Source organism: Chroicocephalus ridibundus, chromosome 7, assembly GCF_963924245.1.
Source record: "Chroicocephalus ridibundus chromosome 7, bChrRid1.1, whole genome shotgun sequence".
NCBI lineage: Eukaryota > Metazoa > Chordata > Aves > Charadriiformes > Laridae > Chroicocephalus > Chroicocephalus ridibundus.
Window position 1 is genome coordinate 28,225,180 of NC_086290.1, and position 13,027 is coordinate 28,238,206.

The following is a 13,027-nucleotide window of genomic DNA, read 5'->3' on the forward strand; positions in this document are numbered from 1 at the left end:
AATATTTCTATAGTATACGTATTACATCGTAGGCCAACAATACATTTAAGAAATCACAAGTAATCTTCAACACCTGAAACATTGTGGCGTGGATATCAGCAACCTCTTTGTATCTGATTCGCTTTGATTAATTCTAATAATACTATTGACTTGATGAGTGGAGCTGCACAGAAGTTGGCCCACATGAAGATGCCTTGAAAGCTGAAAACTTTAGTCAGAGCATAAAGACAAATCCATTCTTACTTCAACACTGAAAGCTTTAAACTGCCACCTACGTAAGTTTTCAATGTGCTTTTTTGGAGTGCAACTTCCTAATTTGTTTTTTTAAAAAATCACAACCTTTCCTTTTCTCCATTATTTATCAAACGGTAGCAGTGTACTGTCAGTGGTAGTGTCAAACAGTACTGCATGCTGTAGCTGCATAGCCAATATAGCATAACCCCTGCTTTCTTTCCTGGTTTCTTAATCTATCTAGACATGCTAATTTGCAAACTGCATAAAAAGAGTAAGTATCTTTCCCGTTTCCTTCTCCACTTATAATTTCCCTTGCTCCCTTCGTTCTTTTTCCGCTTCTTTCCGATACATTGTCTGCTGTACCTCCTTCCATAGACTATTTTCATTTCACTCTGCCCCCCAAACCAAATGTTCAGAACCAAGGGAGTTATGAAATAAATAATTTGGTCACTTGAAATAAAACTTCTCACTGATAAGATGCTGTCCTAAATCCTTATAGAACTGATAAAACACAACCCAAAATGTATTTAGACACTATACCCTTGCTGAATTTCCAGTTTTCTAAAGTCTAAATTTGGGGGGAAAAAAATTGCTTTCCCTCCTCCCACCCACATTCTTTCTTTAAACTTAGAAATAACTAAAAAATTCTTAACTGTTAAATCCTGACCTGAAATCCAAATGCATTTCCACCACCTTCATCAGCTCCCCTTGCCCTGAAAATGCTATAAACAGTACTTTGCAATAAGACCTTTAGAACCTTAGATAAAGGCTATAAAATGCTTTATAGTCACAAGAATATCCATGTTTGTGTGGTGCAGCTGGCTTCTGAAAAACTGCAGCATTTTCAGATGCTAACATCTCCTAGCCTAACAGTTGTAACTGACTGTGCAAGATTCATTCATCTTTTTCAATACAAACTAGAACTTGCTTGCATAAAAATGTTTTACTGTTACTGAAGAAGGCACTGCCAGCTGCTCCCATCGCAGAAACAATATCTAAGACACCAAGCAATTTTTGAAACTACTTTATCTATTTCACATGTTAACAACTTACACGTGACTAGATTTGAACGGGTATGGAATGGTTATCAGGGTTCATTGGTGATTGCTGTTGCTCATATCATCTCCTTGGAAATATCTAAGAAGGAGATTTACAGACATCCCTTTTCCGAAGTCTGTCTTGTATGTTATTTCTTTATATATCACCCTGCACATTTACATATGTGGAATGAGGGAGGAATAAAAACATTACTTACTCAGCACCTCACCTTAGAAAGCAGGGCCCTACTAACAAAACCTAGACCCTGATGAAGAGTACATCTACTAACTCTTCCACTTCCTTCCACAAAACAATAATTAATATCATAATACTGGGGACAAATTTTAACTAACATCGAGCTAGTCATTAAAATTTGATAGATAGATACCTGCATCCTGACAAATTTTGCAGACCTTTTTATGAATTCATGGGCATCTATGATTTATAAAATGAAAAGAAACAAGCACACTTACTGTGTTTCATAACGGATCCGTTCCCTGGAAACACTTGGAGCAATTACTGTGGTCCTCATTGGCAAAAGAATGATCCCGGGTTTTTTGTTTATAAACATCACTTTCTACTATTTTGTAAGAAAACCATAGGTAAGAACAGATTTCTATTTTGCCTCATGTATTATTTAGAAAGGATTAACTTTTTTTTTTTTTTTTAATCAAGGCTATTAAAGTTCATGTTGTTCTTACGGGCTGACAATCAAGAGGAAAAGAAAGAAGAATCCAATGCCTTAAATTTGCTGAGGAATCAAGGTCAGCAGTCACTGCATTCTGCACTTGCATTTTTACAGAATAGGTTTTTACATAGGAAATCTTATATGCCGTACTTACAGATTCCAGTTGATAAAAGAACATACCTTTTGGGAATTTTTTAATATTGGGGGGGTGGGGGGGGAGGGTGGTGTCTGATGTGTACTTTGTCAGTCCTCTGAATGTGACTGCAGTTAGAAAGACAATATTTTCCGTAAAATCTTTAAATCTAAACAACATGTGCAAAGAAGGAGCTTAGTCATCAGAAAGGTAACTGTATGGGATCCACAAGATGTTCGATACTTGTCTCCATTCCCTTTTGGGAGAAGCAGTTTGTGAGATACAGGGTAAATAAGCAGAGCAAAAACCGCAGTCCTCAGCTACTATATTTACGTGCACGTATACACAGCCTTGTGACTCTTCTGTGGGCGGGATGCCATTGAGTTTTCCATAATGTCAAGCAAGTGATTTATGTGATCAGGTGAAGACATGTACATGATATTTTTTTCAGCTCGTTTCCTCTGTATGCCTGTGCTTTACTTTGGAGATAAATTTAAGTTTCTACCAGCCAACCTGCACCTTGCTGGAGACAAACGTTTAATGTTTTTGGCATTACGATTTAAGCAACTCTTAAAAATGTTGTTTCAGACCCAGTTTTGCACAGATGATGCCTACCTGGATGAAACACAAAGAAGCTGCACTGCTTAAACCCCTATCTGCTCTCTGTGAGAGGTGTGAGTGCATTGCTGGGGTATACAAACCCAGGGTAGGCCTAAACAGAGTTTATATAAAGAATGACAAAATGTTGCACAACAGGCAGCTGCACAGTACACGTGTACCTGTGGTATTGACAAAGCCATACCATTCAGCGCACTGAAGCAGAAGTCTGAGTAGCATACAAATCATTAGCTAGGTAGGACTTTGAAAATATGAATCAGAACGATCAAGCTGAAGAACAGTTATTCTGAGGTCTAACTAGATGTTCTGATGGTTATTGCGTCAGTCAAAGAGCCGTCTGAAATGGGGTATTTTCTGAACTTTTTTCAACGCCCCAAAGGGATAACACTGTGGAAGTCCTCCTCTTTATCTGCATGGAGCTTTGCAGTGAAGTAAAAAAGACACCTAGACCCTGAATTCAAGAGATGGACCAAAAATTTCATCACACTGCCCTACAATCCAAAAGATTCAATTTCACTTCATGTTTTCTTTGTATCCTGAATGGATGCTGTGGGTCCTGAGGAATTCTATCATTGGGAAGTCCTTTGCTAAACTAAGGATGTGCTTTAAAATTAGCGTGGGTATCGCTTCATAGTCCGCTCCTGTGGACTGTAATGACATGCATTAACTGGAGATGGACTGCTGTGTTGCACTAATCCAGTCCTGAAACCAGAAGCAATATAGCAGAAGAATTCTCCATTGTGCTGCCTTAAAGAGACTCCCTCTTCCCTGGAGACATTCTTGGTAATAAGCGTGCATTAGAGAAGGTTTGCTATTACTAGTAACCACTTCTTTTGATGCCCAGCCTCCTCAAAATGTCTCAAAGCTGTTAGAAATAAGGTAATGAGCACTGTATTTAATAAACCAGAGAATTCTGTAGTTATAAACTCATTTGATTTTAAGTCCTCATTCATTTGTGTCTGAATTCTCTATATAAGCTAGTGGGAAGAACTATTGATAGAATCGATGGCATTGATGGAATTTGTAGAAGAATAAAACAGTGGGTACTGATGAATCACCAAGGAGATCTGTAATTTTAAAGGCTAGTGTCTCTTTTTTCCATCATCATCTTCTGTTAGATTTGTCCAACAAACCAGAACAAAACTGCAAGAAATCAGAAATCACTGTCTAATAACTGCTGTGCAGTTGACTTTTATTAATGATTTACTTAGAAAGAAACCAAATACAAATTATAACCTAGATATAAATTTAAGAGCACTCAAAGATTCATCTCCTGACCTATGGGCAATATCTACTAAAGGACACAGCAAACAACATGAGCACCCTGCATGACTGGGCATCGTGCAGTTCAGTCCATCTTCTGATCCTCTGCAGCAGGCAGGAGAAGAACAGGATCATGTTCCAAATTGAAGCTAATCTCTTGCGGCCTCTCAAGTTCAAGATACACTCCTTGAAGCCAGAGTTTCTCTTTAAACCTGTTTAAAAAAGGTCAGTTAATATTCTTAATGCTGGCAGCTACAACATTCCCTTTCATATGCAACACAGTGGTGGTTGGCATAGACTGTTCTCTGTGGTCTTGAGACAATACGAGATTAGAGATCAAATAAAGAATGATTCCAGACAGAACATAAAATATCCTCAAACTCATCTTACTGACAATAACAAATAGCCAGAGGCACTTTAGTTATAAAGAACAGAAGAGATGAGAAAAATGAAGAGAAATTTGACCTTTCTGTATGATTTACATGTTTTAATCATTCTGAATTCTTTACGTGCCCTAAGTAAAATTAACATGATCTTGCATTTGATTTTTTTTTTGCTTTGGAATATCTGCCATCTCACAGCAATACAGGAAAAAAAAAAAAAAAGAACAAAATATATGGGATCAGTGCTTGATCCGCTGCACGAGGGAAAGCGTGCAGGCAGCTTATGATGAAATGGGAACAGCTTTTGAATCAACACATGCAATAATTTTCCTTTCCTTTTACACGTTGCTTTACATGCAGATAGACGAATTTCAGGACCTTAAAGACAAAAGACGACTGTTCTTTCTTTTTTCTATGGCTTTTGGTCATAGAATTCACTATGTATGAAAAGATCAGAAAAAATTCAGAGACTTTTAGGCAACAAATGCATTTTCACGTGACCACTCTAGACTTAACATTTTTAGCACACTGTGAAAGACCAGCCTGATAGCAATCCCACAGATTCTCAGTGACTTCCTAGGTCATATTAACCATCACTTCTCTAAAGCCAGGAGAATCCTGGAGACTCTTTTCCATTACATTGATCCACATGCCTTCTAGAAAAAAAGCTATTTTACTGTATCATCACGAAACCAGCTTTTCACCATAAAACCAATTACCAATTTCAGAGTTGTGTAATAAACATTATCAACAGAATTGTTCAGGTATTTTCTATTGAAAACCTCTGACAGCAAGTCCTAGTTTTATGTGCACAATCTTCCTAATCCCCACCTACATGTGTTCCATGTTTCCAGTGTAACAGTGAGCTAATAGTAAACCAGATTGGTAACAGTCACAGGATATAAAAAAATATCTCATCCCTGAATACATTACTTAAAAGACAGGCAGTTCTAGCACCGTGAACTACAGTAGGCTCTCAGAGCCTAAATTCAGGAGGGAATATTTAACCTTGTGCAAGAAGTCACCACAAACACTATTGACTTCAGGTATCTCATTTAATCTTCTGAGATTGCACAGTGGGAATTTTTGGCATCTTTAATCAATTAATGAACAATGACTGTTCCTGTGCTATTAGAACTGATACTTACTCTTCTAAATAAGATGCTTACCTAGTAGAAAACTTTGTTTACATAGTCTGTTACTGAAACGTCATGTAGTTCTACCAGTTTGAACTTCTGGAATACTTTGTTTCTGTTAGCTGTCCAATCTTACATGAATATCTAGATTAAGATACCTATATTTTTTAAGAATTATTTCACTAAACTAAGTACCTTATTGCACAAACCCCATTTTCTATTGTATTACAAGGGTTTTCATCTAACAGAATTGCATATCTTCTGATGAAGAATTAAGTGTAAAAGGCAATCACACATTATGCACTTGGTTTGCGTTATGCAAAAATTCATCAGATTAGGAAGAGTGTTTGATGTGCGCTTTGTAAATTAAGGTCATTACAGCTATTGGACTACCAGCAGATGTAGCACAAAGTAAGCTGTAAGTTACCTTACTGGGAGATGTTTAGCCACTGGCCTTTGATCTTGCACACCATGTGTGTTATAGGCTTGTACTAGCTCAGTTGTGGTGACATTCACTTCTTCTGAAAAGTATCCATCTTCCCATTCTGATTTAGCCTGAGTTATGGTGGAAATTTCTGGGGGTTTATTTTTCTCTGAAACAAAACATGAACATTACTAAGTGGAAACAAGGCGCTCATTTAATATGGCAACAACGTGCCTAAAAACATGCAGCTGGTAGGTTGAATTACCTATTACTGTTACGAAAGCAGAACAGTGTGCCTTTCCAATTTCATTGCTGGCAACACAGATATATTTCCCACTATCAGCAAGCACTATATTTCTTTTTAAAAGGTAATAGGTATCTCCTAATTTCTCAATCTGTAAAACAATAGAACGTACATAGGAGATCATTAGTAGCATAAACCAAAATATATTATCTTTCTGCCAAGAAATATTTCAAGAACATTAAAACATACGCTGATGTCTCCAGGTACCACTTGGATATCATCCTTCATCCAGCAGACATTTGGTTTGGGCTTTCCATGTATAGTGCAATGCAGGATTAAATCTTCTCCTTCTTGTAGAGTTGTATGTTCAAACTTGTGTATGAAGTTTGGCTGTATTCCTTGTACTGAGAAAAATATATTCACTGTATTTCAAAAAGGCACAACTAAAGAAACTGAAGGAAAAAATCTGTTCTCATAAAGTTCACCACATTGCATGACAAAGAGAGCCTTTATTGATGCTTGGAGCTCAGGATAACTTGTTTGCAAGACAGTTAGTAGGCAGACATTGTTTACCTCTATAATATAAAATTTGTTGAAACACAGGGATATTAAGCACCCAAGAATTATATGCATCAGCATAGTGATATTAGTCCCATGGTAATGCTAAAGAATCTTGTTCTTTGTGTAGGTAGTAGGCAAGTCTACGTGGGTCATCGTGTTCCAGTGAAAGTGGAAGTGTAAATATTCCACACAAATCTAAAGTGACAAAGTCAAGAGAGCAAACTTTGGCATTTAGTGCATTGTTGTACATCACGCTCTTTCTTCACTTTTTTCCCTATTGTTCTAGTCAAAAAAAAGTTATTGAAAAAATAAAACAAGATTGATCTATATTTGCAAAAATGATGAAGGCCAGAATGTGGCCCCTGTACCGCTTTGATCAAGATCATTATTTTGGCCATCATTAATACTGAAACCATGTACTACTAGATCATCCAGTACAAATCTGGTTCAGATCAAGGATGGGCAAGTAACTGCATTTTTATTGCAATATCCAGAGCACATGGGACTGAGTTTGTACTGCCTTCATGTCAACTGTGGGAGGACAGATGACACCTGAACCAGTACAAAACCTGGCTAATACAAATTAACCCATCAAAATTGTTTGAAGAAATTTCAGTCACGAGCATCAGTTTGTACTGAATCAAAGCGTTGCTTCATGTGACATGTAACTTACTGAGCTGTAGAGCTGGATTTACTGGACCACTGTACTGCTACCTAAGGTTCCACTAATGTTCCACTTCCAGGGCCACAGTAAAAAAAGATGACCTCAGAACTCAGACTGAGTATTGTTGACACAGGGAATCCAAAGCAGCAGATGCTAACACACAGAAGCACACACAAAGACATTTATTACAACAAAAATGAACATTTTGCGTTTCTATCATATAAAGAATGTCTTCTTGTTCCTCTTCGCTATAAATTGTACCATGTGTCCATAATATTTACTTGAAGTAATCACTGGCCTTCTCAGAAATGGAAAGTTGCTGAAATTTGTGATCAATAGCAGAGCTTGACACTGCTCCCAACTAAGCCAGCATTACTCCACTGTTTTAGGATGAAAATTTTTTCTTTATGCTATTGTGAAATAAAAATCAACATATCTCATAAAGGTGCCCAGCAACTTCTAAACCTAAATATATTGAGCCCTTGGCTATTTTTTGCCAAATGTGGGACAGTCACCATTGTGAGGCAGACATTTTCACCCACTGTATTAATAAATCCACTACTTAGGTGAGCTCTTACTTGCAATAAGCTTCCAAGCTTAGCTGCTTTTACATTCTTCTTATGTACTGCAGGACTTAGGCCACAATATGGAGCAGAAGCAGGTTGAGTTTTACTCTCTCATACCCTTGCTAACCTAAGTTCTGTATTAGCCAGTCCCAGCAGCTCAAACAACTCAGTTCTTAGCTGTCGGAAGTTAGCACGTGCAAGCTGCCACCGCCGTTGCATTGCGTGCACCTGAAGCACAGAAATTTGGGATCTGCAGCTTCACTTCAAGCAAGAGAACCAAGCTTACACCCCTGCCTCCTCTTTGCAGGCAGCTGGCAAAGTCATAAACAGTGCATGATTAGCTTGTAACCCAGTAGAAAATGTTAAGGGGGCATCAGCTACTCCTTGTGTTATTTTTGGCTGAATTCCATTACTTGTGTGGTTTGTATTACCTTGTGAAGTCAGGCTGCAGCTCATACCAGGGTGGTTTTTACCATTAAAAAAAAAATATATCATCTCAGTGGAATGGTGACAATGATCATCTTGATCAAAATCATCTTGATTTTGTATCAGTAAGTCAGCACAACGTAAAAACTAAAATGCCCAGTTTCTAGAGAGCAAAGGGAAAAGTATGTGCAAAGAAAACCATGAAGAGACAGTTACTACAACTCTCTAAGGGTTAGAACTCAACAGGGAAACAAAGTCTGCTGTAAAAGAAGTGTTCATCCTCTGACAGCAACCTTCAGGTAGTCAGTGGTACCGAAATCCCACTCTGATGACTTCAGATCAGAAGTTTGCCAATTATTAAACGTTACATAAGCTATTTGCAGGAATCAGTAAAGTTCTACTGCAAACCGGGGAACCAGCAAGGAAAACTCAGCAGCTTGGAGCAATGCAAAAACTGCAGGTGGAGAAATCACCTGCATCTGGCTTTATCACACAGCTTTCACCCCTGCCCCAAGTCTCTCACACGCAGGTAGGACCAGGTCAATCCAATGCTGTTTTCAGTAGCCATTTTTTACTACTTTGCTTCACAGTTATTCTTAATCTATTTACTCTGAGCATTTAATTTCCAATCTCTGATGTCTTGATATGTGATACTAGCAAGTTTATAAACTTTCCCCTATCTTCTCTAAAAATTTAGGCTAGACCGAGACTCACACTATACTGCTCAGAGACTTTGGTTTTGCTCAGCATCGCTCTAAATTAAGACACTGCACTTTGTGTTAGGAGCTTGACTGAGGCAAAATCTCTGAACAATAATCAGAAGGAACTTTATTAAGGAATCCCAAGTGGGTGTCATGATCCAATTGATAAAAAATATCCATAATCCAGAGCTCCAGTCTCCTTGAATACCATGGCACAGCCTCATTAAAGTAAATGTGAGCAGTGATTTTTAAAGACACAGCTCCTCTAAGCCACAAAAGATATACACACACACACACGTTACTAGCTTACCCTAGCAAAGTCTCCAGAGAAAGGTCCAGAAATAGGCCTACCTTACCAGTCATTTGAGAGGAAGCCAACTTCTCCATTGCAGCTCCAGCCACATCTTGTCCAGAGCCAAAACAGGGGAATGCCTCATCCTCCCTTTGCCTACTGACTCACACTTGGGCCCTCAGACAGGCTGCTTCTTTTGAAAAATGAAAGTAGTTAATGCCTTTCCCCTCCAAATTTATTCACCTTGTATAAATACCTGTTCACACAACTCCATATCTTGTATTCCGGCAATCTCATTCATCACTTACTTTTTTAATGGGTGTCCGCATATGGGGAAAGAGGAAGGGAGGCTAAGTTAGTAACATGCCTAAATATAATGTTTCTATGGTAAAACTAGAGAGATTGAGATTTAAATCTGCTCTTTAAGAGAGCAATCAGGAAGTTGTAAAGATGTTGAGGTCTTGAAGTAACTATAGGTTCAAACTGTGACTGTGATGAGAGGAACTCAGTACTGTAAATCAAGAAAGTAGCAGAGCCAGAACAATGTAAAACACCTAGATGTATTCCCTGCTTATAGAGTGTGGTTAAAGGAGGAGGAACTGAAGCATGAACAACAGCAACTATTAAAAAAAGGGGGGGAGGGGGCACATTACTTTGAAATTGCTGCTGAAACAGAATGAGTGTGGTTTCCTTTCAGAGAAGTATTAGAACATCATGAGACTACATCACTGTTTCACTGTCACTTTTTTTTTTTTTTTTTTTTTAAAGATTATCTGAACAGAAAACAGCAGGAATTTTCCAGCAAGATTTTTAGGACATTCGTTATAGTCCTTAAATAAAGAGTATTTAAACCCAGACTGCCAACACAGCAGTAATCAGCACTGATTACACCTTTGTTTACAAAACAAAGCATTGAAACCAGGAGACTTGCAGTATTCTGCTGTGTATCCAATATCTGTAATCTCTCCTTTTTTAATATCGTTTCTTGCAGCGATTAAAAATGTGGCTGGTATCCACATACCCATTAAAAACTTGTGCATTTATAACTATTCCTCTTTTAAAGATGCAATACCATACTCATGAAATCAAGTTTTGTTAATCTAAAATTTACAGAAATGTTCAAATTCTCAGAGGAAATGTTTAATGAACAAAGGGATTACATACTTCTACAACGACTTATTAAGATCTACAGATGTGCTAATGCAATTTCTAGCCTTATATTTATACCTTTATTAATTAGAACACTTGACTGTGCAAAAATAACAACATTCTCAGAAGTGACGAGGTGGGGTTTTTTTTGCCCTTTTATTATTTCACAGTGACTGTTATATAGCAATAGCACGAATATCATCCTTGTGTGTACTTTTGAAAATAATAGTGTACTTAGATTTTAAAAGCTGGATTCATTTGCATCTCACTTTCTTCTCACGAGTCAAACTTGAAAGATCTTACTTAACATTTAAGTAGGAACTCAATTCCAGGATTTAGTCCAGTAGTAGGAAGCTTACTTTCACAGATAACACGTTTGAGTAAAAATGAAAGTTGATGCATTGGCACAGAAGCAGATCATAAGCCACTTCAGCTGCTTTTGAACAGAACAGCAAAACTGAGGGTGATTTTCCTTAGAAAGCCAGCTGGCTTCCCTGAGTGACAGGTAAGATATAGGGATCTTCCATATAAGCTTTAGACACATATAATTTTAATCAGGGTGTACAAAGAGTGCTGCTTTAATCTTCCCTTCCCCAGTGGAATAATTTTGTGTTGTTTGACACCCTTAAAATCTTTTTTTCTTCGAGGCTCTGTTGAAACCTGGGCTACCTAATTTGTCAGTTACAACAAGCATTTATGGTTCAAGCAGGAAAATTGGTGTTAAGGTCACCAAGTGTGGCATTTCACTGTCATTCTGCTTTTGTAGTTTTGTGGGCAGAAGGCAGCTTTTCTTTAGCTATTTTCTAGATACACGTGGCTTAAAAATATCCTTCTCCAGCCAATAAAATTGAGTGTGGATGCTGTTTCAACACCACATTGTAGCAGTGAACAGTTACAGGGGCATCATGTCAATACAGCTTCCTCATCTGGAAAGCCTTCCTGGCGCATATAATACCAAATCAAGTCCCAAATAGCCATGCCTTGAAAAAGTCCATGGAGAAAAACTACTTTTATGTCTTGTTCAGTACATGAACTACCAATAGTACTTTCAAAATAAGATGAAAAAAGAGAAAAATAGGTAAGAAAAATACAAACTTTAGCAACAAGGGTCATTTCATGAACTATTTAAACCGTAATTCAGAAGAAACAAAATCAACATTGTATTGATTTTAAATATTTTTTCTGCTAAAGGGGGCAAAACATTATTATACTCAATTAGACATATGCATCATGATACGTACTCAGAATTTTACTATATGCAGCACAGATTTGTAAATGTTGGAATAAAATTTGCTCACTCTCTCAGGCTACTCTAATTCCTCCCCTCTTAGAGGAAAGATGACAGTCCTCCTTGCTACGCTTGGAACCAGGAATGTAAGTCAAACTCCAATAAAAGGCTACATCACTCTCTAGCTTCTAAATAATATTAATAAAAAGATGGAGTAATTCCCACTTGGATTCAAAGCTGCATCTCTTACTCTCACACATATTTGCAAACCAGCCCCGTATTCTAGCTGCCAAATCTCAGGTAATGCAAGTACATGACATCTCTCCCACTTGTTCTAAAGATTGTTAAATGAAGTTAATGGAAACAGCTTCAGTGCAAATGTTTATGAGGGAAAAGGTCTGCATGCCTGCTCTACCGTAATACTCTAGAAGGCTGGATGTACATCAGGAAGTGTTACAAGGGAGGGGAAAGAATTTGTCCCCATAATCCGTGTACACTTGTCCGGCAGTTCTGTGTCCCTTTGTTGCCTTAGCTTGTAAGGCTGATTGTCATAAATAGCGAGCGGTCTTTCTGTAAGTGAAAGCAAGCAACAAGATCCAAGTCTAGATCCAAGCTACCTCAAATTCCTGCTCTATGACATTATGAAAAGTTCACATCTTTTTCTCCTGCTTTAATAGAAGTACAAGTGAGTTTGGGACAATTTTTTCCAAGCAGGGCTGGAATTCTAGCTCTAGCCTTGCTTTCTGAAGGACAGAGACTCACTTCACAGTGTTGTTTTGCTCAACAAATGGCTCTCCTCCAACCAAAAAGGTCACATGCATATCTCTGAACTCACATACTGACCATATAAAAAGACAGAACAATGACCATTCTAGCACTGAACTTTCCATAGTTTTCAAGGTGAAGGACGCAGAAGTTAAAACAGAGATGCAACTTTGAGCCCAACATCTGTAGAGCTACAATGACTCTTTCTGTCACAAGCCTTACGACAGTTAATGCTTAATTTAAAGGCCTAATTCTGGCAGACGCAAGGAAGAAGAGGAAAGAGAATATCCCTGCTTTCACTCCTCATTTAGCCTCAATGCTGAAGGCAAAAATACCTTTAAAAGTTACCTAAGTATTATTTAAATTTACAGAGAAAAGCAAAAAACAAGTCAAAGGACATCCATGATTACTTTTAATTTTTGAACGATGGCAACCCTCAGTAAAAATAGAAGCTTGAAGGGCAGCCATCACATAGAAGATTCACTTTCAAACAGAAAATTAGTGTTATGAACAG

At 37.8% G+C, this 13,027-nt stretch overlaps 1 protein-coding gene across 2 annotated transcripts in view; it reads right to left on the bottom strand.

The window, feature by feature from the left end:
• Positions 1 to 3,871: 3,871 nt before the first annotated feature.
• Positions 3,872 to 13,027, bottom strand: part of CCDC141 (coiled-coil domain containing 141) — a 101,621-nt gene continuing 92,465 nt past the window's right edge. For both annotated transcript variants that reach the window (XM_063341871.1, XM_063341872.1), the window contains 4 exons: positions 6,411 to 6,565; positions 6,183 to 6,312; positions 5,921 to 6,086; positions 3,872 to 4,186 (listed from right to left, as the gene is read on the bottom strand). In XM_063341871.1, coding sequence (XP_063197941.1) covers positions 4,060 to 4,186; positions 5,921 to 6,086; positions 6,183 to 6,312; positions 6,411 to 6,565 — 578 coding nt within the window. In that variant the 3' untranslated portion in view covers positions 3,872 to 4,059. The remainder of the gene's footprint in view (positions 4,187 to 5,920; positions 6,087 to 6,182; positions 6,313 to 6,410; positions 6,566 to 13,027) is intronic.